Source organism: Bombus affinis, chromosome 7 (genome assembly GCF_024516045.1).
Source record: "Bombus affinis isolate iyBomAffi1 chromosome 7, iyBomAffi1.2, whole genome shotgun sequence".
NCBI lineage: Eukaryota > Metazoa > Arthropoda > Insecta > Hymenoptera > Apidae > Bombus > Bombus affinis.
This window is the reverse complement of record NC_066350.1, coordinates 10,199,472-10,225,885: the sequence shown is the minus strand read 5'-3', so window position 1 is coordinate 10,225,885 and position 26,414 is coordinate 10,199,472. Positions and strand designations below refer to the sequence as shown.

Here is a 26,414-nt window from a genome sequence, read left to right as displayed (position 1 = left end):
ATCGGTCGATGCTATCTATTATTAGATTTTAGAAATAAATTATATTTCAGTATCGCGCAAGCTGCGAAGATTTTGGAAGACAATTGCAAAATTCTGGGCTACTCCCACTTTTCCTTGGAATGTGATACTTTGGAAAGGGTTTTTCTAGATCTGTGTTCTAGGGCAGAGGGCGGTTCGTCCATAACATCTATTCAAGATAGTGTTATTAGTATGGGTAACGTTGGTACGTGAGACGATGTCAAGTACAGGATGATATTTTTTATTGATATTTGTTAATTAGTTAATTTTGTTAATTTAATTTTCACATTTAATTCGTAACAGATCCTACGGTATCCAAAAATGTTGATCTAATTGACATCGAACCGTCCTTGAATCCCTCCCCTATTAGGCAAATCAAAGCTTTGCTGAAGAAGCGAATATGGCACTTCAGAAAGGATTGGTTGACATTCTTAGCCGGTCTACTCTTGCCAACCATGTTCGTTGCGGTTGCTATGGGATTCTCTTTGATCAGGCCTCCATCAGAGGATGAACCACCGCTGGTTCTGACGCCGAAATTATATGACACACATCCCACCTATTTCTACAGGTATGCAAAGTGCTTGTTGATACGTGGAGTTAATATTAACCGCGAAATTTATTCCTAGCATCGATAACGGCGACGATTCGTTTTTGCAACACGTATCACTTCAGCTCCACGATCGATTCGGGGATGACTATGCTGGCGCATGGCAAACATTGCCTAATGTATGACCTTTACAGAATTACGCTAAAAACATGTGTATACTGGCAAAGTGAATATTTAAACTTCAACGGCAAATATTTTTTGTTCCATTAGGACACTGGTACTTGTAAATGTCAGGACGGTCAACAGGTTTGTCACGGCGTGTCCCAAGCCGTTGAAGGTCTTTTACAAGTATTACCTGGCAGGCCCACTCTAGATTGGATAGTGTCGACTCATCAAGAATACATAGAGAAGAGGTACCGCAGAAAGAAAAATAAATTCACTATCGAAGAATTTAATTTTCTGAATTGAAAGTTGTTTAATTATGATATTTCACAGATATGGAGGATGGTCATTGTTCCATTCTAACGACGAACCACTCTTTGTTGTATGGTACAATAATAAAGGTCACCATGCATTGCCATCTTATTTAAGCGCATTGAACGAGGCAATCTTAAGAGCATCAGGTGTTCAAGGTCGTCTAACAACCTTGAATCATCCCTTAAAGCTATCCAGCGATCAACTGAACCGAACCACATTGTAAGTTCCAATTTCCATATATTAATGAAAAAAAAAAAAAGAAATAACACGCGTATACTCACTTACTGTTATATTTTGATAAACCAAACGCAATTAAGGTCAAAAGATTAGCATACCACGCTGATCTTACCATGTTGGTAAAATGAAGCGGAAAATGTGCATAATAAAATTGCGCGTGTTGCGTTTACTTTTAATTAACTTCTGGCGCCTATACAATCGCGTCGCTGAACATTTCAACCGGATTTCGTGGCTTTCATTATTCGAATCCTATTTCTGTCTGTTAATCTCCTTAACGATTTCGCGTTGCGTTTCTCGCCTGAACTAATTCAATATTAACGATCCGAAACGTACGAAATTTACGTCGATTCAGATTGCAGCATGTGGCTGACGTTGGCGTGGCGCTCGTACTTTTGCTCGCGTTCAATTTGGTAGCTGCTCAAGGGTCGAAAGAGTTGGTGAGGGAAAGATTATCGGAAGAAAAGAGAATCCTGTTTCTTGCTGGCGTTCATCCTGTCACTTACTGGATCACCGTATTAATTTGGGATTTCTTCGTGAGTGATCAACGAAACATTCGTGAGAATGAGAAGAAGAAAAATTGCAAGGCAATTTGAATTCGAATCTTTCAGGTGTTTGGCTGCTCCGTTGCTTTGGCTATCGTAATTTTCGAAATTTTCGGACTTCCTGCCTACGTTGCTAGAGACAATTTGCCTGGCATTTGTTTATTACTGTTCCTCTTTGCGTAAGTTTGTATCGTATACAATTTACTGCTGTGTTCATTCAATTTTGATTAATCGAATTTATTAAATTATAGGTGGGCTGCGTTACCATTTTCACATTTGACTGAAAAAGCCTTCGACGATTCAAGCATGTCGAACATGGTCCTTTTTTGCGTCAACACGTTTATAGGCGTAGCTTCCCTGGCCACTATTTTGGTACTCGACATTCTAGGGAAAACGAAAACCACAGAAGATATACGAGATATCCTGCACTACGTCTTACTCATCTTTCCCCAATATGTACTGGGTGATGCTCTAGTACAAATATCACGGAATGATATCACCGCGCAATTATTAGAAAAATTCCATATGGATACTTATCAGTCACCCTTAGGTTGGGAGTTATTGGGTCTTCATTATGTTTTCCTGACTGTCGTTGGTGCCGTTCTTTTCTCTTTGAATTTAATGATCGAGTGTCGATTTCTTCCCAATTGGAATAGACAGAGGTGCCCGTACGAAGCGTTTCAAGAGGACGACGACGTGTCGAAGGAAAGAATGAGGGTGGAGGGTGGCATGTCGGACGATATTTTGCAGACAGTGAAACTTCGCAAGGAGTATAGAAGTGTTTATGGTACGAATGTAGCCGTTCAAAACTTAAGCATTGGAGTGCAAGCAGGGAAGTGCTTTGGTCTTTTGGGAACGAATGGTGCCGGGAAAAGTACCACTTTTCGCATGTTAACAACGGAGATTATACCGACAGCAGGCAGAATAATACTGAGAGGCAAGGAAATCGGTTCAGGACCATTGTGCAACGGTGAAATCGGTTATTGTCCTCAGAGCGACGGTTTGGATGGTTTTCTTAGTCCGCATCAGTGTCTAACGATTCACGGGGAAGTTTGTGGGCTGAGCAACGTTCCCAAGGTAAGGGTTGATTTATGTTCAAACTCTCGGCCAATTCTCGCACTCTGAGTTTTCTCGGAGACCTTTGAATAACTTCCATCGTCACTTTACCGGCGCAAGAATCTTGTTTTTAATTATTTTCTGTTCGAACTTCCGGCTGATAGCTTAAAGACGATACAGAGGCAAGCAGGTGAAAATTTAACGTGTTCCTGCCTTTTTTCCACCTTGTTTTAAGACAAATAATTCCACGCGGATGAATTTTAGAACTTGCTCTTTTAAGAACCTTTTTTAAGCCACTCCCTTTTGCAGGAATTTAATATTATCCCGCGAAAAATTGTTTGTTTCAGGCGGTCGAGTCAGCGCTGAAGAGACTCGATCTTCTGAAATACGCGCACAAGAGAGTGAGCAGTCTCAGCGGAGGTAATAAAAGGAAACTATGTACTGCCCTGAGCGTAATGGCTCCGGTGCCCGTAGTTCTTATGGACGAACCAACGAGGTATTTCGCAAAACGGTTTATTAAGAGCACCTTTTTAATAAGCACAAAATTCATATTCCACTTATTTCTTTACTTCTCTATGTTTAGTGGAATCTATGCGTTTATTACAACTTGCCTTTCGGCTATCAGGGGCTTTCGATTATATACATAATCTTATTTTTTAAAACTAAACATAATCATTATAAATTCCATGTATTCTGCTTTCCTTACATTTACCTATTCTAATCTTACTCTCTTCTAATTCTACCTAGTCTAATTCTACTTATATAAATTATGCTTAGTGGAATGGATCCTGCAACGAAAGATCTGGTAGCCAAAACAATTAGGCATATGACGAAGAATCAAAGTTGCGTAATTCTAACTTCGCACAGCGTGGCAGAGTGCGAAAATCTGTGCAATAGAGTCGGTATTCTTGCCAAGGCTGGTCTCAGATGTATAGGGACGCCACAGCATTTAAAGCACAAGTAAGCACACACATAAATACTTGCACTAATCGAATAATGCTTTTCGTTTCGTTACTCATATATTCATAATTCCTGTACATACAACAAGATTTAAAAGTTCCATTCGACATTAATATACTATTAACAGTTACAGCAGAATGTTCAATCATTCCGGACGAATATGCAAGTTCGAATATCCGGACAGGATTTATTTCGATCGACGTATTTTAATGATGTTGTTTCAACTAATGGATCGTTCGTGTTGGTTTCATCTCACGGATAGCTTTCTGACAAAATCCGTAACGCGACAATTTATTTGCCATTCCCTCTCGCCTTCTCCCTTTTGGTCAATTGATTTTTAATTTCGTCCATCATTTTCCGCGCATTCGATTCCCTCCGCCGGCAATTTCATAAAATTTCATTTCCGTTCGACGAAACCGGTCGGAGATTACGTTTCGGTTACAATGATACTCCGTCGTATTACCAACCGTGCCACGAACCCCCAACCACCTCTCCCTGTTTCGCTTGTAACGCGTGCGCCAGCCCTTTAACTTCCTTTTCGGAATATAACATAGCACGCCATAAATATTTAGCTCTGGCTGCACCTTTCGCCTGCGGAAGTAACTCGGCGAAAATGTCCCTCTTATATCCCCTTCCTTTTCTATTTTCCCTTTGCGCCGCGCCATCGAGCGCCAAAGAATTTACGATATCTCGCGTGCACGTGTGCACACCGCGTTTATACAGTATTCCCCGGTGTGGTAATCCATCCACATTCTCCGGAGAACGTCGCATGGCAAGAAACGAACCTGTCCCCGTCGGATTTTTTGCCCATCGCATAAACAGCAGGATATTCTCGCGTACCCCTATGAAATACCGTGTGCGATATATACTTACCGCAGGACATTATAAACTTCTGTTTGCAACCAGCTTGTTCTTGCCGAAATTTCGTTCAGATTTTCGACAACTATATCGTTGCTCGTACGTTCTAACTTTTTTTATCATATTCGGTTCATATATGGTTATCGTATTCAAATCGTCGTTTAATCGCCATACTTTTCAGATAAGTTCGAAGATAAGAGCTAATAACTGACGGTATTGGTTGAGAATTGTGGATCTTAATTGGCGAAATAAAAGTAAAGAAACGCTAAGGTTACACTTAGAATTCATATTAAAATAGTTTTAGATTTATTTAATAAACGATTTCCAGGATCTTCGTCGATAAACATTTGCACGCGTCTCAGCACTCTCTTTGCCTCACCATCTTCCATACCACACTGCCAACGGAATAATTACATTCATCTGTTTTTCGAGACGCCGCGCACACACATATTTCCACACACTCATATTCACATACGTGTGTCACTACTACGCGGCCAATCTAGCTTAGTACACAAAATTATACATATCTCAATAATAATAAGAAAAGATTGCTTGTTCGAGAAAATTACGATTAGAATCGAATCGGTTCTACGATGCACATCGTAGTTCTTCCAGCAATTCTCGCTGTTTTTACTTACACGGAAACGGTTATTGTACAGAGAAACAGCTGACGTGCAAGCTATCCTTTCTCACGGCATAATTTATCGATGCTGATATACGTATACCGATATAAATGAATACAAATAGATGGACTTGCCGGTGAACGCGCATAGTGCAATAAATATTTGTTACGCCGCTTTTCCTGGCTATTTCCATCTCGCCCGTGTACGTTCCTCTTGCTCTCATTTCCTTCTCGCCTTTAATCCTGTTTGTTAAAAGACATGTTTGAGTATTTCAATCTCGTTGCCGTCAATGGGATCTTCGGTATCGGTGATCGATGTGCGTTTCGTTTGAACAACGTCTTTCGAATATTTAATCATTTACTTTAGCCTCGGACTTATTGTCTTGTTCGTTTGCACTTTTGTTCGTAGATTTGGCGAAGGTTACGTAGCGTTTCTACGATTCCGGCAACCGATTTCATCCGCGGATCTAAGGAAAGCCGTTCTAAAGTATTTCCCGCGGGCTGTGGTCTCTTCGAGACAAGCCAGCGCAGCTCGTCTGCTGGTACCACGAAGTCAGGACATGCTGGTGAGCAGCAGCTTTAATAAGCTGAAACTGTTGGCCGAGGAACTGAAAGCCACGGACTACACGTTGACACAAAGTTCGCTGGATCAGGTACGTATCATAAAAGTTTCAAGCGTATCCAGAGAAATATAGTTTCGTGTTTCAAGGATTATGTTTTACTTTGCCGTTTTAAATTACACTTCCAGCTAAAAGGTAATACCGACATTAATTATAAAGGTTAATACCAAAGTTAAAGCCCGAGCTTAAGATTAAAAGGAGCATCAACGTTTAAACTAATTCGATTTGGAATTCTATTAGTAGAATAGTAGTTGATAAATACTTTCAAGTTCGCGGAACGAGTTGTTTATCGATGTTTCGAATCGAACGTGTATCGATGAAATACTGGGAGAATGTTGCGCGCACTATACAATAGTCTTGTCTCGAGCAGATGATGCACAGCCTGCACGCTGCCTGCCATCAGGCTGTTCGATCAAGGACGATCCTCGTTTACGTACCACGTAGCCTGAGGAATATTAATGGATTTGTCGCCTTACGGCTCACGTTGGTGCACAACGTGCACCAACCTTCCTTCGTGGTTTTTAACAGGCTAAGAGCCAATTTTCTTGTATTATTGTTTGCTTCTGCATATAATGTAAGCTTGTTTATACATTTCCTGATATATTTTATTACGCCTTTAAGTCGGTGACTATATCAATGTTTCCGAGATCGTACGGAATTATTCATAATTAATTATTCTCCGCAGAAACAATTTCATTCACGCGCAACGAAGCAACTTTCCAGCCGTTTAATCTTCCTCGCGAGCTGGGAGAATTTTAATGCCGCAACACCGATGCTCCTCTGCGAGCTTCTATCAACCTTTGGCCATTTTTTCTCGCCGGGTGGCAACAGAGGAATTTTTCATTTAAGCGAAGAATTGTGTTGAAAGTAACGGCAAGCAGCGGCGTGTAATCGACTCTTCTGATCGATCGACGTTCACTTTCCACGTCGTGCGAAACAATGTTTCCGTCCTTCGAGATGAATTACATGTTCCCGACTCGTGATTGTCTTTTTCATTTCCCGAGGTATTACGCAACCACCGCGGTTAGTGTACCGCGTGAAATATAATTAAAAGTTGGGAACGCATATCACGGAGGAAATACAGGAAGAACAAGGAAAAAAAAGATGAAAATTCGCATTCTACCTTTGTCTGTTTCCCGACGTCGGATTCTGTCGATTAGAGGGCCAGTGATATTTGCTTAAAATTCCCTCGTAGATTCATGCAAAGTGTCCAGAATTTGCATGCGCCTGTTAATAAAGGAAGCGCAATTTGAGCGCTAATTAAAAAAGTTACATCTCGGAAGTTCGTGGACATAGCCAGCGTTCGCTGTGATTAACGCCATTTAGGAATTTATTCTGACCTATTCAGCCGGGTCTTTTGTGTTTCGAGTTTCATTGAACTCGTAGCTCGTTTTACCCGCTTGGCTAAAAATTTTTATTCCAACGCCGCGTTTATGTTGGTGTACGGCCAAACTGGCTCAAATTCCATACGGTCGTCTGACGCCTCGAATTCGCAAGAGAAAAACGATCTAAAGTTTTTCTCGCCGCCTGAAGATCCACGTTACGCCTAAATAATTCATAGCTGAGCGATTACGAGGTTGGCGCCGGAATAAGCGGAGATTCCACGGTCCTCGTACCACAATTCAATGGAATCACGTTCGCATCGTTTGTCCGCGTCTCGCGCCACAGCGTCCTGTCTCCTTAATGGAGATAAGATTCCAAGGACCGTCTATATACGCGGCTATGACGGGATTTGTTGATCCGGTTATGTTTACCCGTACACAAAGCTCATCCCTGGAGATTAACTCGGTTGAGAGACTGCTCCTTCTTAGTCTGAAACAGTTGCCCCTGGTGCCAACCCCAAAATTCACCCTGAATAACTAATTTCAAACACCTTCTGGCTTAATTAATTGTTATCTGTGCAACCGGTTGCACGATCCACCTATTCTTCAAAGACCTTTCTATTCGAACCATTGAACCACTTAATTAATTGCTTCGCACGCGAAAGAAGCGACTACTTTTGATCTTTTTGTTGCAACAATTTTCTCATAAAGTTACTTTTAGATCTCATAGATCAGCAGGAGATAACTAAAAGAAGCTCTGTACTCCGAAGTTGATCCAACGAGAGAATATTAATTAAACAACCATCGATACGAACCGCTCGAATAATAAATTCGATATCGCAGAGAGATTATTATCATTAATAATCAGAGGGTCGTGCATTATTTTGTATAGTGTTCCGCGTGAACCGTTTATTTATTTATGTATTATTGCCCCATTCTTCTTCGGAATACCGTTTAACTGTAATTACCAGTTTCTCTTTATTTTCGTAAATTGAGAAGGACGCAACTAGAAATTGCTTGGATTAAACAATAATCGGAATAACAGGAAAGTTCATGGACGAACAATGGAATTTGAATACGAGATAATTACGACGACGTTTTATAAGCGATGGAAAGATAGGATCGTAAATCACGAGGCTGATCTCCGACATGACGAGATCGTAGAGATAAATATACGTAGAGTTCGTGGTCGCTGAAAGTACGTGGCTCCTTTTCTCGCCGATTTTTCTATGTTCGTGGGTGGCGTTCGCATCTGAAAACGAATTTCCCCCTTTGGCAAAGAGAAGAAATTGAAAAGGAATCTCTTTGGAGACCAGAATTGACCAGATCCACAGGAAGGTAAATTCATTCTGGTCTGGAAACGAAGAATCGTGCGCTATCAAAGGCGACCGAACGGCGACAATTTAATTGCTGGCGACGCGGAAAGTAAGCGTCGACCGTGTTTATCGCGTTTCGAGAACTCGAGCAACGATCGTTTCGACAGTCAGGAACACACCGCCCGCATAATTTAGTCGGCGAAATTGTACCATTGCCAAAGGCGTTTGCGAAACAGCGGGATTTCCTAGCGCCCTTTAATATAGTGTCTTGGAAAACTAACTGAATTAAGATCGCTACATGCACCGATCGTTCGAATATTCAGGACTTGTTCGTTAATTAAAACGTTCTACATAATCGTGAGGTATTTCAGCCTTTTAAATAATTTACACGTGTATATTGACTCTTTATCTGCGCGTACATATACCGTGCTTGCATCAAAAACACATTAGATGCTACGTATTCCAGATTTTAATGAATGTACATTTTTCCATTCTTTTCGAGATAAAAAAAAAAGATACTCCTGTCCCTTCAGATTTTAGTGCTGCGATTTTCAAACGTTAAAGATCGTCAAAAACGAGGGATCGATGATATCAGGTAACCCCCGATGGCGACGTCATGTTTCACGAAGCAACCGGTAACGCGAGACAAATTCTAGCCGCAAAAAAGTTGAAACCGGGATGCAGTTCTTGCTTCTCCAGGGTGAACTTGTACGTAAACCGCGAAGACTCGGCTCGTTCCGCGAGACTTTCGAGATTTTTATGGTTCCTCGTGGAAGGGAAAGCGTCCTGTTCTCGATTCCTCTATTCCATACCAGTCCCTTGTCTTCCTGTTTTATTCCCCTTCACTCGCGCGAGGTATCCCGACGCCGAGGACGCGATAAACGATCGCAGCGATATACCGACGCAACGATCGAAAGTTTAAGCATTTTCATTGGGAGCAGCGTGCACAGACTTGTGAAACTTTCACGGTTCTCATTCGCAGTAATTGTCAATTTACTCGTTACGATACATTTGACACAATCAGGTTGCCGGCATCGAATAGCCGATAAATTTTCAGCAAAAGTTCTCTTCCAATAAATGTCACGATAATTCACATGACAACGAGGAAATTGAGAAATAGTGGTTATATATGAACGTACGCTATAGCGTCCACGTACTGTGTCTATTATTTTATTCGCCAATCAATTTATGTTTCGATTTTTTTTTCCGGCAATTGCCTTTTTTTGCGATACGATACAAAAAGGGGAAGAAGGGAGAGAGAGAGAGAAAGAGAGAAAGAGAAATTAATTAAAGTTTTGTTTCCGCAGGTGCTCGTGAGTTTTTCGGAGGACGTGGACAATGAAATCGATGGATCAGTTTACGCGCAGAGCAGTGCCAACAATATCTCAAATATTTATACCAACGTGGATACCATACATATGGAAACATTTTGATAGATTTTGAGTTCACTCGTGTTTACAATCGATGCATCGTTATTGATTTTAAATTTCTATTTAATACGTGTTTTTACACAATTTAGTAGTTCATTTATCGACGCGTGAATCTCGTGGAGACTTCTGTGATAGCTTTACTTCTGTTGTATAGCGCCATGTTGAACGTATTATAAGAGCTTTCAGCTGTCGCATCAACAAACAAGTGCGCACGATTGATTAGTTATTGACATATATAGATATATATACAACTCGTGTATGATACAAATTTTTATATACATTTGACATTTTACAAAGTTACTGCACTCGAAATGTTTACGAGAAATTTATTATTCCAGTTATGCGTTACCTATAATTAATAGATGTTTAATCGACGTTACATGCGTTAATATTATTCCATAAGCCGTTAATTGATCGCCGCGTGTACGATAATCGTAGCTTTAATTTTAGTACATATGTATATCATCTTCTCGTTCGAATACAGAGGCATTCTCGGATAAGTGTTTATTTCATCCGAGATAAAGTTGGATCGCGTTGCATAAAGCGAGGAAACCAGGTCAACTATTGAAAAATTTCCACACGGCCCGACAAATACATAATATTTATCAGCACTCTTCCTTGTATGCCAATACAGACTAATTAATGCAACGATTAATTGTATTATAGATAAATATTATATAATATGTGTATACAATTTTACTATTTTCCATGTTATTAAGTGTACAAGTTTAGAGTTCCTTATTAAATGTAAAGGGAGAGAGCGAGCGAACGAGCGAGAGAGAGAGAGAGAGAGAGAGAGAGAGAGAGAGAGAAAAGAAAAATGTCGTTGTTAAGCAAGTTTCATAATATTCGATTAATAGAAATTATCCGACGCGGCGTCAAACACAAGGAGCGAAAAAAATGAAATTAAAGTTAAACAACGATATCTCTCGAGTACATAAATTGATTCTTATCGCTCTTAAGTACACGTTCTTTTTATTACGCTAGATATAATTTAAAAATTCGTGAAAACCGATAAAACAAGGTGAGACTGTTTCGTAATTATTACGTTAGCGTATTACGAAGCGATTCGAGTATTTATCGATTATACCAGTAAAGATCGGCACGTACGGAAACGATACGCTACATTTTATACGTTGCAAATGAAATCTCTATTCTTATCGCACCGCGTAATTGATCGAACCACTGATAGTGGTCGTTATCGACAACGCGGGGTTATAACCATACAGTCGCGTGAAATTCGAACACGTCAAATCAAAACCTGTACCGGTAACATTTGCGATTGCAGAAAAGAAGAGACAGAGCCTTTAACAATCGCGAACGATGCATTTCATCGATGAGACTCACGTCAGCCACCTTTCATTCCCTTTAAATTACATACTCGTCGGTGGACCGTCTGTCTATACGTCACTAAATGAAGCATTGACGCTGCCGAGAACTGAGCGAAATATTCGCAAAACTGGGAATATCCTGGTTTTGATTTTCTTCTGTAGCGGCGTTCTCGACGATTTGATTCGTGCTCGGTGTACCCTCTTGTCGACGGAATTTTCATCGGTGTCAGCGAAACGATCGAGTCGTTCCGGGTAAGAGAGGAAATATTTGGCTGTATTTTCGTGGCTACACGAGCGAGGTGTCTCTATGTATTTCGATTCGTTCGATTCTATTCGCAGTGCGATCTTCCAATTGAAATGGAAAAGAGCCGTTTGTCTTTGTTCGCGTCTACGATCGGTAGACGGTAAATCGAACGTGGATACTTGCGCAAAAGAGGTAAACAGAGAGATACTAGCAGCTAATTAGAATCGAAGAGGAATCGAATCTGTGTTTGGTTACTCGTTTCGCTTCCTTTGGCTTTCCACGGTTTGTATCGTATCGAATGGCTCTTTTCCAGATTCGCAATCGCATACTGTTTCTCGAGTATGCGCGGAAACGGTCGTTGAATCGTTCCATTTTATTGGCCATACATCGTTTTAGAACTAGCGTTTCATTCATCGTTTCGCTTTCTTGTTTTTATTGAATTTCTACGTCTCTGCGAACCAAATTCAAACCCGATACAAATGTAAACGATAGCTGGTGGAATTTCGAAATACTTTCGCGATAATTCTAATTCGAACGACAAGTTTTAGAACGGACTTCTCGTGCAATTTCCTCGATTAAATAAACGTTGCGATAGAGGGTAGACAGTGGCCTTTTAAAGCAAAACCAGGCAGCGACATTTGTCATGTGCAGACGGAGAGAGCAACGAGAGAACGGAAATTATACCTATTGCGAGAGGAAGCATCTGCGGGGATAGAATCATTTCTCCGTTCTGTTCGTTAAGTAGGGAACGGTAATTTCATCGAACGAACTCCTGCGTTTCCGACGCCCTCATTATTGTTTCCATAATCGCATACCGCGCTGTATTTTATTTACAATGGCGAGTATCCGCGGATTTGTCAGCCATCCGTAAGGATGCATGATACGAAGAGTAACTCTCGACCGACGAAACACGAATCAACGTTTACTGAGAGACTCTTCAGTTCTATAAGAACATTGTTCTCGCATTGAAATTGCATCTTTCTTGAAATTTATTTGTTCGTACTTCGTTAGAAAATTATATATTACGGACTAAAGGTATCTCTTAAATTGTATCGTATATACGTTAGTTGGATCGATCTAGTGGCACTCAATTAATTCACAAAACTTTGCATTTACGCGGAACAAAAAGGAATAAAAAAGTAGATAGATAGATAGATAGAGAGAGAGAGAGAGAAAGAGAGAGAGATTAAGGGAAGATATATATTTTTCGATGAATCAAACAAGTATTAAACTCGCATTAACGTTATTAACGTTCATCTGGCTGATCGAGGATTCAGTTCGAATTAGCGTGAATATTAAGGAGCACTCGGACCGAATTGGCTACGTGACAAGACTCGGTTACCTTCGGTCGACAGGAATTTAGGATGGAAAAGAGGCGAAGACAGGGATTAAGTCTCATCGATTTCGTTCGATACAGAGGGACACGTTATTAGCTCGGCTGGATTCGCTGCTTTACGAGAAGAATGGGGAATTAGACCGGGTTGATCTTGAATTAAACTTTCGAGAAAGTACGGAACGGAATCTCACGTGGCGCCGGGATTTAAATACGAAGGAGACGATTTATCGGCTCCATTTGCACGGCAGCGGATTTTCATTTCTAGTGTCGAACAGCGGCAAAAATCGATCAATAAGGAGAAATCGAGATCGGGGGTGTGGCATAAGCTAACGATCAAATCGAGACATGTTTCATTCACAATTTATAATGTCGTTTCTGATCGAGCGTGCGTACCAGAAATTTGTTGTCGACGATATGAAACCGGTTCTCTTGCACTTCGATCGGCTTTCGCGCTAAACGTTCCTCTTTCATATCCGATTCGTTGTATTATATACACAGTTGTATCGATATTTTCGGGAGGGGAGGGATCTATGAAATTAGATGAGAACGAGAATCGTAATTATTTTGAATACGGTTGAAAAGAATGTTTCGTCCGAACGAGCAATAATTAAGCTACATTGTCCAGCGTAATAATCAAATACAAATTATAGGAGCTTTATATATTATATATTATAAATTGTGACATTGCTTATTAATAAAGCAATAAACTGATCGTTCAGAAAATTATTTGATATTTATCCGTGTTATGTGAAAGCCAGTATTTTAATCAAATCCTTCGCGAAACGCATACATTATCGTTTGTACGTTACGAAACATTTAATGCAATTAAGATATGCATAAATGAATGCTGTAATTACAAGATGAAATTGGTGTTTAGTCACCGCGTGTATTATTACCAAAAGTAGGTTATGCTCACATCGAGATATTTTATTAAAGCCTACGTTTAAAATTAACAAGTGTTTCATGGCTTATGAAATGCAGGCGTCAACTGATCGATACAACTATCGTGTGAGATATTTTTATACTTAAACGTTCGCGAATATCATTAGAGAAATGCGCGCGTCTATTGTTAAAGAAACGCGAAACAGCCGAGAATACTTGGCCAGGAATATCAAGGGTACTTCTGTAACGTAATATTTTGCAAACCTCGAAACATCGTATTTCCATATTCTTTCTAACGAAGGAAACGATCGGTCCGATTAAATTGGTTCCCGTAATCTTTCAACCTCGTCGAACCCATAATGGCTCTTTAGTTCCGAACTAGTCCGCGAGATAGACAAATTATCCGTGTTGTTAACGACGGTAGACACAATGATGGATCGATGATCGATGTTGTTTAACTATGTATCATAACGATATCAATTTGCCATCAATTTACATGCAATCGATGTAAAGGATATCGTTTAAGGCGCCGCCGCCGCCGCCGAGACGGGCGTAACTCTTCGAACAGGAATTATAGAAACTTGGAGAACCGATACGAAACAAAAAGTATAAACTATTTCTCTTTATTTTCTAATCTTTCTCACACGATTCTCTGTCTATTTCGATTAAAAAGTATTTCGATTACGCGATTTCGATTACAATTACGATTACCATTGGGAATAGAACGAACATTGCAGGAAAAGCATTCAAAGTTACTGATTGATTTTATAAAATTCCCTCGCGGAAAGGATCCTAGAGGACCTAGACTGGTAGAAGTAATGGGCGCGAAATTATTCCAAGCATTTTACTGGCGCATAGGGAACTGTCGTGAATACAGGTAACCAAGCGAATCGGAAAACCGGCTACGTACTGCGAAGCTTTGGTTAAACTTGGAAACAACTGCTGTCATTTGCAGATGCGCTCACCGACCGGGCGACGTTCGCGGAATATACATCCTTACTTTGGAGAATAAGAAAACGAGGCTGCGTAGTCTCGGTGCGTGCACCGAGTACCAACATAGTGCGTGCTTACTTCCTTTTTCATTAAAACGCATACACTTTCAAGACTAATTTCCACCGGTTGTTTGACCATTTAGCGTTATCTCGATCGATCAATAGAAATCTTTCACGGAATTAACGTGATTCGAGACGCGAGTACACACTGATTACGTTGATCATATAGACAAGTCGGTCCAGTTGATCATCGAACAATCAACGACTTTACAAACAAGTATTCTGTTTTTAATAAGCAGATAACGATCTGCTGTTCAAACTTTCGGACGATCGACAAATGGCAAAATACGACAGAATGCAAATGGCCTGTTCCAGTACCGAGAAATCTCTCATCTTTGTGTACGCAAGTTCATCCGTGTCGGTGTGCCAGTTATCCAGCCATTAGCCAGTGCATACAATGCGTCGGATGCACTTGTAGCGAGCGATCGCAGCAGGCTTCGCGACACGACACGAGACCGTTCTGCTCAATGCTGATTCTCTATCGACCTTCTTCGAGCATCTTCCCGAAGATATCCCTCTTCAGTCGGCGACAGTAAGTCGGGTTAAGGGACTGAGCCGAGGTTTTCTTTTTATTATCATTTAATTCGTACTTTACAATTTGTCCAGCTGGTCATTTGGTAAATTTTTCTAACTTAACTAAGCCGAGGTGTTTCATCTTCGGAATGGTTGTTTCGCTCTGGTCAACGATTTTGAGTTCTGGTCTATTCGCTATGGAAATTCCTGTTCAGAGTTTGTTACGCCCGGTGACCCTTTACGTAACCCAGAATCTACCCCTCGGTCGAGCGGCCATTAGCCGTGCAAATATAATTAGTCGGACCGCAATAATCCCAAGGAACTGTATTAAAACCAAGCGTTTGTATTTTATCGTTAGGGTCCTTAATCGTTATAAAATATATTCAAGTCAAGATGTTCCTTATGATTATAGCTCCATTACGTAAAAAATGGGAAGGTCGGGTTTTTCCCATGTTCAACGGTCGTTTCCAACCGCAAGTGACCAGTAGTGGGGCGACCAACACCCAGCAATAGCTTTCCTCTGCGACAGCATCGTCACCGAACTTCACTGGTTCATCGTCCTCTTCACTAGTTGTCATCTCTACATCTCTTGACTGGTTTTCCATCTTTAGATCAATCATCTGTTTAACTTATATCTAACTATTTTGTCTACAAGTTAGTGGAATAAAGAGTACTTTGTAACCTGTTATTCTCAGTGTTATAATTAATTCAACCATCTCTATTATCCTAACCGAAATAGGGGATCGATCACTTCGTGGTATCGATTATATAATCGTAACGGGAATTTACGACTCCTGTTGGCGCGCTTCCTCGTGGTCGCTTCTCTTCGCGAGTGGTCGAACAGGGTTTATCGTTGTCCATAGTCTACGATACGGGCAACACATCTGCTATTTTTTGAAATTTCCCACGTAACACGTTATAAGCTTTACAAATCGAACCACATCGAGAAAGTAATTGGTATATTTTAAGCGCTCGACGTGTCATAAACTTCGACATCTGATGAGAACTCGACGATAGTCCAAGGACGACGTCGCCAACTGGACTTTAGATTACGCATCCACCAGAATATAAGCACCAGGAACTTCGAGGAAAAGAGACTTATCATGCACTCGCCTATGTTCAAACTCTGCTACTTACTTTTCATATTCTTACGTTTATACCAAACGCTTCAAATAAACATACTAATCGCAAGCTTAGTAGAAATCTTTAATCTATCTGCACGTTGGGCGTTAGTATCGTTCAAGGTTGGCGACCTCAACCGAGCAGTTACAACTTGACCGATTGCCACCTAGTTGATAGGCCGCAATAGTCTCTGATATAGAATCCCATAAAACTCGTTCGTTGATCGAGAACCTACAGCAGAAATTTTTTAAATGCTCGTTGCTCTTTTTTTGCTGCTACGTGTAAATCACGCGTAACATGCTGTGAATCGAGTTGTAATCCACGCAAACATGCGATTTGACCGCGCGTAGAAATCGATTCGGTGGTTCGAGTAATTTTTGCGGAAAAATGCCGCCACGTGACGTTTGCGGAAGGGTGGAGGAGGAATTGGTTTGTCGCGGAGGATCGGTTGTTTGTTGCATGGTGGTTTATCGATCTTTCTGTCATCGTTTAACGGTTAACCGCCGTTTAACACTTGAAAATCAGTCGGCTGCCAGGGCCCGGCAAACAACAATTTAATTTCCCCGTTATTTACTTTCGACACGGCTTAGTTACCGGTGCCAGACGATCGATCCCTTTTCCCGCCAAGATCGAAATACTCGACACGGGCTCTGTTATCACGCGAAACGCGATCGATTCGCGTGGCGAATGTTATCGGCATAAAGAAGAATTTAAACACAATCCGCGCATTTCTGTTACTCGTTGTTATCAGATAATTCGGCAGACTCGATGGAGCTGCGAGTTGATTTATCTCGCGGCCATTAACGAGCCGGACACTTCGAAACACGATTTTTATTGATATACCGATTATAATGATTTTGAAAACCAGTTTCTTATTTACCCTACGTGAATCAATATACCTTCGCGCGAACGCTAAACTATGCACATCGTAAAAACTGCGTTTTTTCTTGAATCGAGGAATCGATTAACCTTTCGCAGAGGCTTCGTTTCTTTCTAAAAGAATTTCATTAATTGGATGGCCAAGGAAAATGGATGGCCATTAATTAAGAGCGATTTGAGCTTCGTGAATGAACATCGTTTAGTCACGATACGCGAGTCAGCGATCAATGAACAGAGCCGAAAGAAAATTATGCTAGCGGAATCGTTGTTCCGTACGAATAATTCATACAGAACGAAACGAGAATAAACGTAGCCTCTGGCGTGCAACGGGGATGGGCAAAGAGGGCGCAGAGGTGGGAAACGACGTAGCCATTGCTATCGGAAATTGAAACGGACTGAATTTATTCGGTCACCCTCGCCTTCCCTCTCGTAGATTCTCGTTTAGCTTCTCCATCGTTCCTGCCGTGCAACGAAAATATTATACCGATACACGCGGTTCGCAGAGGTTCATTGTACGGAAAATTTCAAGAACATCCAGTGAAAACTTCGAAGCACTGTGGAACCAGAGTGCAAGAACACTCAGAAGTGATAAACCACTCGAACGGTCAGATTGCTGGATAGCGGTTTCATGTTAAGATCTTCCAATGAAAACATGTTTTCGAATTTATGCTCACGTAAGGAATACCTCGCGAGAATGCTGGCTCATCGGATTACTCTAGCGTGACACGTTCTATCTTATCGCTGGTAAAGGTATCTTTTATACTTGTTTGTCTTTGACTTGTGAAAACGAATAGGGAAACAACGAGACAGACACGTTGACGTTAATCGAACAGCGAAGAGATCTTATGTCAACGATGATCCATAGAATCCGTGTTCTAATCAGAACGAGGGTGCATGCCAAGAAACTAACGATGAAAGCCGATTGACATAAACCGCTTTGCTTGATTAGAACACGTCTTAGTGGAACGTGATCGCGTCTGATCGAATATTGTGCAGCATCGTCGATTCCTTGAGGAGTGCAGGTCGCGAACTGCAGCAATTCAATCAGTTTCCTTGCTCCACCCTTGCACCAACTGATGGAGAGGATTGTCTAATTAGATTAATCCACCGAATATGTCTCGAGGTGAGCCTCACACGTAGGCATAACGATCCATCACCAAATAGAGGGTAACAGAAAGGGAGAGCAGATAGATAGATAGATAGATAGATAGATAGATAGATAGATAGAGATAGACAGATAGATAGATAGATAGAGAGAGAGAGAGAGAGAGAGAGAGAGAGAGGAATGGATGGCTTGGCATTTAATTCAATTTCGAAGCCGCCGTCTAATCGGGCTGACTTCGATATAATGAACGATTAATTTTAATCGATTCGGTGCTGTACCGGCATCAGAAAGGCGTGACTTGGCAAGTCGCTTCTTTGTGAATCCGATCGTGGCACATCGCATATTGAACTTCGGTAGGAAACGCAGTATTCGTGAAAACCAGTTTAATCCGCTTTCGGCTCGCCAATGTCTTTACTTTGCACTGATAGAGAACTGCGTCTAATTTCATCGACTACGTATCCTTGCCAAAGCCGTAAGTGGTAATTCTGCGCAAACGTGCTCAAATCTATCAATTGTTTACCACTGTACTCGCTTTGATTTAAACGGTTACATTGCTATCTTTTTTGCCTATCACTCGGTTTTTTGGCAATTTTATTTTTGCCAATTCCATTCTATTTTTCTAGAATTTCTACCGTGTTTCCAATTGGCGATGAAACGACATTTCTTTGTCCACGTGTTCTTTAAGTCTTCCAAGGATAAAGAACACCATGTGGATATCGGTCGGCGAAAAATAGGTCTTCGTCGTTGGCAGGAAGCCTCGCAGGCGTCGATCTTCCGGACTCAAGTTGAATATATTGCTCGCTGCTTAGAACGGAAAGGATGTATCTAATCAAATCGATTCTCGTTTCAGCGAGAATTCGTCCTGCGGCAACTTGAATACACGAACGTAACGATCGATCATGTATCTCCGCTAGGTATTCTCCGTTTAACCTGCTTCCCGTCGTTACGCCGACGAAGACAGGTCTCTGAGGATGGCAGCAGTGATCAAGATTAATCGTATGTAAATTACCCAGGTGCCGCAGGGAAGATCTCTCGAGATTCAGGGACACGTATGACGCTGTTTCTCACGACGATGGAATCATCCGAGATTTTGGTAATTGAAAATAGGCCCGGCAGACTATACCGTCGATGCCTGACAAATCTTTGCCCATTTGCATGGGACGTCGTGATCTCGTTTCGAATGCGGAACGTAGCTTCGATTCATCGACGAAGCATCGCTGCTGCTCGTTACGCGAAAATTTAGAGACGTGGAAGGCGTCTCGTTGCCGCGAATTGCTTCCATCTTTTTCATTAGACCCGGTGTCATTACTTCGTGTAATTGGAACATGTTCGTCTCATTTGTTACAAGTTATATGGATCTTTGAATATCATTAAATTGGAGCATATGAAATGTCTTATAACTCTAAAACATATTATTTAATTAATGCAATTTTCACACGACCGAATGCACAGAAATTTCACACGCAACAATCTAATGATTCGATGCAGGGAAATGGGCAATTTTCTTCAGCAATTCTAGATAACCAGGTAGGGGTAGTTTTACGTCACTTGGGTGGAAAGATAAAGAAGTCATTGCGAATACGAGATTCGTTTATTATGGTGAACAGTCGCTACAAAGCTACAGTGTTTAATTCAAATTTTTCTTAAATAATTCCGATGAAAGTATTGCAGTATCGTGGGCAGATTACCCAAGAAATATCGGGTGAACCATAAACAATGTTGCTGACATCACGGAACACGTACGTGGTGTTGCTACGAGAAAAGACAAAGGGATGTTTAAAGGATGTTTTAACATGCAGTCGTAAGTTGAGAGTCGAGTTGTAAGGAGTCGTCAACTATGAGTCGAGAGTCGAGTTGCCGAGTTGTCGTGAGTTGTAAACTATTAGTTGTGAGTTGTGAATTATCCATTATTTGTCTTAGTTATAGCACATTACCGTATTCGGTTCACGTTAAATAAACATCGTTTTCTGTTTAATCCATTGTAAATAGATCCATCTATCAATAAACTTATCATATAGGATAGAAATCATTGGAAACCCTAATTTCTAATATTTCTGAATAAATAAATCCTATAGTATTAAATATTAAATTATCCAGACGTTTCATTTTTACGGATTGTACAAGATCAAACGAATGAATAAGAGATTTATTCATATTTGTAGTTTCATGTTATGTGTGGTATTAATTTTACATATATTATATCATTATAAACCTCAAAGTTTTTATCCTTAGACGAGAAGCGTATAATATTAATATAAATTTTTTACGTTAAACTTAGATTTTTTACGTCTAACAGATTTTGATAACGAAATTCACGGGCCCGAGTAATCCGTTTCATCGGTGATTCGCCTTATCGCACAGATAAACTTTAGTGAAATGTATGCCACGCAAGTGGGTTAAGTGATCGGTCGAGTTACCGAATCGAGAAGGCAAAAGTGTACCAGTAGCGAACGAAGACGTGACTTATTCATAGAGGACTCCGTCGTTCTGTGATCCTGACCGCGAGTGAATAACCGTAACAACGGATAAATTACGGGGACAGTATACGATGGTTCGCGTTTGCAAAATGCATGAAACGTCGCGTGAATTTCGTTTCGTCATACTCCATGGCTTTCAATGCCGTTGAATATTTCAACGCGTTAATACCGGTCGAATTAACGATATTTTTTCCACTGCCCTCCGATTCTGCTATCCTTTTTCCACGTTGTCCCTTTCTCCCCTTTCTTTTTTTCATATTCGTTCGCGTTGTTATCTAAAATCTGCTCGCACAGCAGTAAAATTTTTCGCGGCGTATCCGCGCGTACAAGCTGCGGCTGTAACGCACAAAATATACGGCCATTGAAATTTAATTACGAGCCGGTGCTAACGTGACGCGTATTGCGCGATCCCGAGGTAGAATCGACGGTTTTTCGGATGGAAACGCGTGCCTTTTAGCGTTCAACCCTCGTGACTCGATGATTCACGGCCGATCGATCCCTGCAACCGGTGTTATACGAGCAAACAATGGTGGATGTGATCGTTATGGCTGCAGAATTTTGAAAGACATTGTGACACGGCTTCTTACTCGTATCAAACTCGTGGATACGATCGAAAAACAAATTAGCGGTAGTTACGTAAGCAATCATCCGAGGCTCAAGAATTTTACGTAAGTATGGTTCATGCTGATTAAAGATAATACGACACTTTCTTGGTCATTGGGTTTCTTAGCATCCTCGGTCAGTGATGCGAATTGATTTGCAAAAAATATTACCATGAATCGTGGATCGAATAGGTTTGTTTGTCTCGTGATTTATTTCACACGCTTGAAACGAACGATTCTCTGGAAAAGCAATCAACCTTGAGAGCCATCGTTCACGACGATCTTGAAACGATTACGTGTTTCTAGCGAGAAACGCGATAACTCCATTTCAAACAACACTTTTGCTAATGCCTCGATGATCATCTGAATCATGGAGTTTTCAGTGCAGCCCTGTGACGTCAATATTGTTATCTAATTGAACGTAAATGGAAATCGTAAACAACCAAATTCGATTCGCCTTTTATCACGTTACACTGGATTTTCGACGAAATCCCTTTTTCCTGTAATAGGCAATCGTTGTAGCGGGGTTACCGTGTTAGTCGCTGGCCGAATTTATTTCGCGATAAACCACGTGGCGTTATTATTTTACTCTCCCATTCATTAGTTCGCCGTTTGTGAAAATTGTTTAGTCAGCTGCGAACACGAGTAATCAGTGAATTATCGCGGTTACTTATTAGCGGATAATTGAAATCCGAATTACGCAATTAAACGCGTGGAAATTTTATTGTCGGTCGGAAGATACTACCCGACTCCCATCAATCTCCTTGATTTTACAACACGGTCTGCGTTTTCCTCCTTCGCTGATTACTTCTTTTCTACAAAGATTAGCTCGCTATTCTTGAGCTTCAACGACTGTTTCTTTGCTTACCGCAAACCGTCGACTTATCAGTTCCTTATGTAACGCGTCGAAAACATTTGTCATTTTTATATAGAAATCGTACCATGGTTTAAAATAGCACTTGCGTCGATTTGCGTCGTGTCACAATCCCTTCTATCGATCTACATATTTTCAAACATTTTCCGATGAATCAGCGACTCTTTCCCAAGATTTTCCACTCGATTCATCGCGTGCAGAGTTAAATCGCATGGATCTCGTTCGATCGTTCCGGATTCACGGCAATCGATCATTGCCTTCCACTTTTTCGCTCACGAAAATCCTCAACCGTATACGAAATCACGTTGAACGTACAAAGAGAAGAAAACGTAATGTTCTTTGTTGTGTTCCACGCGTTTCGGTGTGCACGGTTTCGTGGCAGAACCTGACACTTGCGATGGCATGCACACCGGCGGTGAGCAGACTATAGGCAACGCACACATAGGCAAGAACGCAACATGGCAACCGTGGCAGTGTGGCAGGACGTAGACGATGGTTATACGTAGAAGTTCCAGTGGCAGGGGGTCAGTGTAAAACGGCCTTCTGTCCGCAACGTGTCGAACGTCGTTTCTATAAGCGAGTCAGTTGCCGCAGTGTCACTCCAGTTCGTTTACAAACACGTCCCATAGCCAGAAACCGGAGTGGATCGTTTCGTCGTTCGGTAACACGACAGAAAGTGTCGAAACGTTGTGGCCATCGTCGATAAAACACGCTGACTCGCAGTGTACGAGGATTAAAGGTAAATCGATGGAGATATATAGAGGCTGGATCGCGATTTCCACGAACCGGAACACGCACCACACACAAAAGTATTTCCGCGTATTTTCTGCACGTTGCTCCGTAACAACTTCTACCGCTTTCCTTCTTTTCCAGTTGCTAAGCAACGCGTTTCTCCTGTTAATGAATTCTCGGGACTACCGTCTTTTAAATGCAACCGAGACTCCATTTCGTTAAACGTTGATCTTATCGGTCTCTTCGAGACATCTCTTCTCTCTTAGAATTTTCGTTCGAAAATAGTGTACAGCACGTGATTTGACTCAAATTTCATTGGAATTATCTTCTAGCGTTGTTTATTCAGACATAGCACATACGACACTTTGGTCGGTAAAGCGGTATTCAGTATCGGTGACAGAATTAGGCGTTCTCTCTAGTAGCTTCCAGAAACGCGTTTCTCTCTTCGTTGAAAACACGAGCCTCTTATTTCTCCGCAATACTCGTTGCGTCGATTAACGATGCATGTGTAAAAGATCTGTCAGATGTCGAAAATCGAAGTCTGCGTTGTCCAGATTTTGCTCAAAGGTCGTCTCTTTGTACAAGAAAGTATTCACCCGTACAAATCTCGCAAAAGTTTGTCGACAATTCATTCTTGCCCCCTTTTGTTTTCAAAAACAATGTATTCGAGCGTAGGGCACACTGATTGTTACGTTCGTCCTACGATGTTACGAGAGCTAGTGTTTACGTTTTCGTTCGCGTGTTAGGTGTTTTCGTGGAATTTAAATTTTGGCGAAACCTCGAAACCAGTTACTCCAGCCATCGCAGAACACGACCAGGTAAAACTGCTCTGTGTTAGTTTCGCGTATAATACTTTGGTACAGTTGTATGCGTGACTCGTCCCATTGGTCGTATTTGACCTGGTCGAGCCAGGTAGCACAGAGTGTTACCAGTTTTAGTCGTGGCTCTGCTTTAAGGATGCACGCAACGCCACCGGTTCTACGACGAGATATCGATTTTTCAGAATCCGCGTGGCCGAAACATGTGCGCTTCCGGTTTGAATCTCGCGCGTTCTATTTCGCCGTTGTTCGTATACTTTCTGATTCGTATTTTTAAACGAGGTCATTGTTATCACTGATCGTCGCATAATCCGATGACTGTTTCCAGAGGAATTTAAAAATGTAACAAAGGTCGTCTGGTTGGCCTCAAGGTGGGGAGAACAGTCGTAACTATGTCGAGCGTGCTGTCCACGAATAATTATTGATAAATTAGAAACACTTATACTTAAATTAAGAAGTTATCCATATGAAAATAAGTAATTAGACATAAGGAAATATCGTGATATTCTTGACGACATTGTACTGCGCAGTTTTAAACGCGATTAAACTTAATCGGTGACACGGTATACTATTGGTATGTGGACTTTCGAAAGAAAAGTTTCGTCGATTCGTTTGCGAGCACGTATGGCCGTGATACAAAATACAATGGACGTTTTTCGAATAGCGTTGGATGGAACGAAGCGTTTGGGATTGTAGAAAACCGCGCACCAATCGCGTTTAGAGCAGCGAACGTGTAAACATTCGCGATTCTTTACCTGGTTGGAATTCGTGTACGATGCATCGTCGCATAAAATGAAATTCGTATAGCGGAATTCGACTAGAGTAAAATAAACAGACATCGCGCGAGAGATTCCTGTTCCTACGTATTATATTATTCCGTTAAATGTATCGAGCACGGAGTATCGCGTTCATCGAGCGCTCCAAAACGCGATTCGAGCGCGTGGATATGGCCTTCGTGCAGAAAATAGCCCGCCGATCGTGAATCACGCGAGATAGCAGACTCGCGAGCAGCTTTTCGATCGTCGAAACAGAAGGAATCACCTTCAGAGTCGAACGCGCCTTTATCTAAAGGTCTACAAACAAATCTTACGTCAGTTTGATAGCGGGGTACAAAGGTAGCTGCACGCCAACTTTGAAATTCACCAGTTTAAGCGACCATGTTATTATCTTAAACCCAGTACATTTTACAACAACGTAGTGTTCGCGACATTCAAACGTAGCTTATACGTCGACTTGCAGTTTCAAAGAGTATACCGCCTGGTGTACAATGTCAAATTGGTTCTTCTGCATGGACGAATGATATCTACGTATCTGCTGTTTACAGAGTAGAAGATTCTTCGGAATATATAATACAAGTTTCTAAAGAATCTATTCTTGACCGAGGTTTCAGGCCAAGTGTCGCGTTGTTGCGATGTTTCGGCTTACCAGAAAGCATTATCGCTTTCCCCACTCCGAGCAACACTCTTACACAGCATTCGTTTCAAGTTTCAAGGCCTAGGCAACATGACATCAGGTCATTTGCCATCACCCATTTGCACATTCTTGAGTTTCGTTTTCCGCGTCTCGAGTTTGACGCCAGTCTGCTTGATCGATTCAAGTTGGTTTTCCACTTTGCACGATGCTTGAGTAATGTTCCGTGGGCGAGAAAAACGTCGTACGAACGCGCTCCAAAATCTTACGTAAGCGGCAAGATACGCGAAAGGCGGTGCACATTATCTCGGCGGTGCAAGAGATTTTTCTGCCAGCGTAATGGAGCAAGGTAAACGAAGTCGATTAGTTGGCTGGAAACGCGTGGACGCGATTCTATCCGTTCATTGTCATTCCCGGCAGATGAATGGCCGCATATTTTCCTCGCGGAACCCTATATCCCGTGGAACGTTGCTCTGCTGGTGAACGTGTACCGCATGGGAACACCCGTTCTATGTACTCTCGCCGTCATCATGAACGAGCTATTCTCTGCGACGTTCGAGTTACTTTGCGCGTGTACGCGTCCGCTCCTCTTTGATCAGCCAAAAATAAAAACGCTCGAGGTGAGTCGAGAGAGACATGGGTGAAAAGAGAGCGTCTCTTGGGTGTTGCGAGGCCGCGCGTACCCGTCACGGTCGATCGGAAAGTTCCGTGGTGTCTCGTTCAAAACGCGTCGTTTCATTTAAATACGAGTCGTGTGTGTGTGGCTCCGCTTATGACACTACAGTCACCGGAGATGATTAACGTTTCTAAGACGCTTGGATGGCGAGAATTCTAAAGTCAAGTACGTTTATCGCAAATGACGAGCACGATGAATAAAAAAGCACGACAGGAACGAGCTAGGTTGGAACGATCCGATCGGCCAGGGACGTAGTATGCAAATGAAATTACGCTCGTAGCGATTTTCCATCGAAGGCTACCAACGTCCAGGCCGCATTAGCGGGATCGAAATTATTTAGAGGATCGAATCGGGCC

The 26,414-nt window shown here is 41.6% G+C and overlaps 2 protein-coding genes and 1 long non-coding RNA gene across 6 annotated transcripts in view; 2 read left to right on the top strand and 1 right to left on the bottom strand.

Moving 5' to 3' along the window:
* Positions 1-10,803, top strand: part of LOC126918622 (uncharacterized) — a 30,577-nt gene extending 19,774 nt beyond the window's left edge. For all 3 annotated transcript variants that reach the window (XM_050726716.1, XM_050726714.1, XM_050726715.1), the window contains 12 exons: positions 51-223; positions 322-586; positions 645-744; positions 836-978; positions 1,061-1,261; positions 1,632-1,812; positions 1,888-2,000; positions 2,073-2,898; positions 3,225-3,373; positions 3,655-3,837; positions 5,727-5,970; positions 9,883-10,803. In XM_050726716.1, the coding sequence (XP_050582673.1) occupies positions 51-223; positions 322-586; positions 645-744; positions 836-978; positions 1,061-1,261; positions 1,632-1,812; positions 1,888-2,000; positions 2,073-2,898; positions 3,225-3,373; positions 3,655-3,837; positions 5,727-5,970; positions 9,883-10,008 (2,704 nt within the window). In that variant the 3' untranslated portion in view covers positions 10,009-10,803. The remainder of the gene's footprint in view (positions 1-50; positions 224-321; positions 587-644; positions 745-835; positions 979-1,060; positions 1,262-1,631; positions 1,813-1,887; positions 2,001-2,072; positions 2,899-3,224; positions 3,374-3,654; positions 3,838-5,726; positions 5,971-9,882) is intronic.
* On the bottom strand, positions 4,979-6,643 carry LOC126918650 (uncharacterized). The gene is made up of 2 exons (XR_007711388.1): positions 6,200-6,643; positions 4,979-6,065 (listed from the first exon to the last, which is right to left on the bottom strand). It is a non-coding gene; the product is annotated as an uncharacterized LOC126918650 (long non-coding RNA).
* A 12,094-nt stretch (positions 10,804-22,897) lies between the features above and the next one.
* The window catches only part of LOC126918623 (multidrug resistance protein homolog 49), a 72,124-nt gene continuing 68,607 nt past the window's right edge, over positions 22,898-26,414 (top strand). For both annotated transcript variants that reach the window (XM_050726721.1, XM_050726718.1), the window contains exon 1: positions 22,898-23,161. The gene's annotated coding sequence lies outside the window, so the exon portion shown is untranslated. The remainder of the gene's footprint in view (positions 23,162-26,414) is intronic.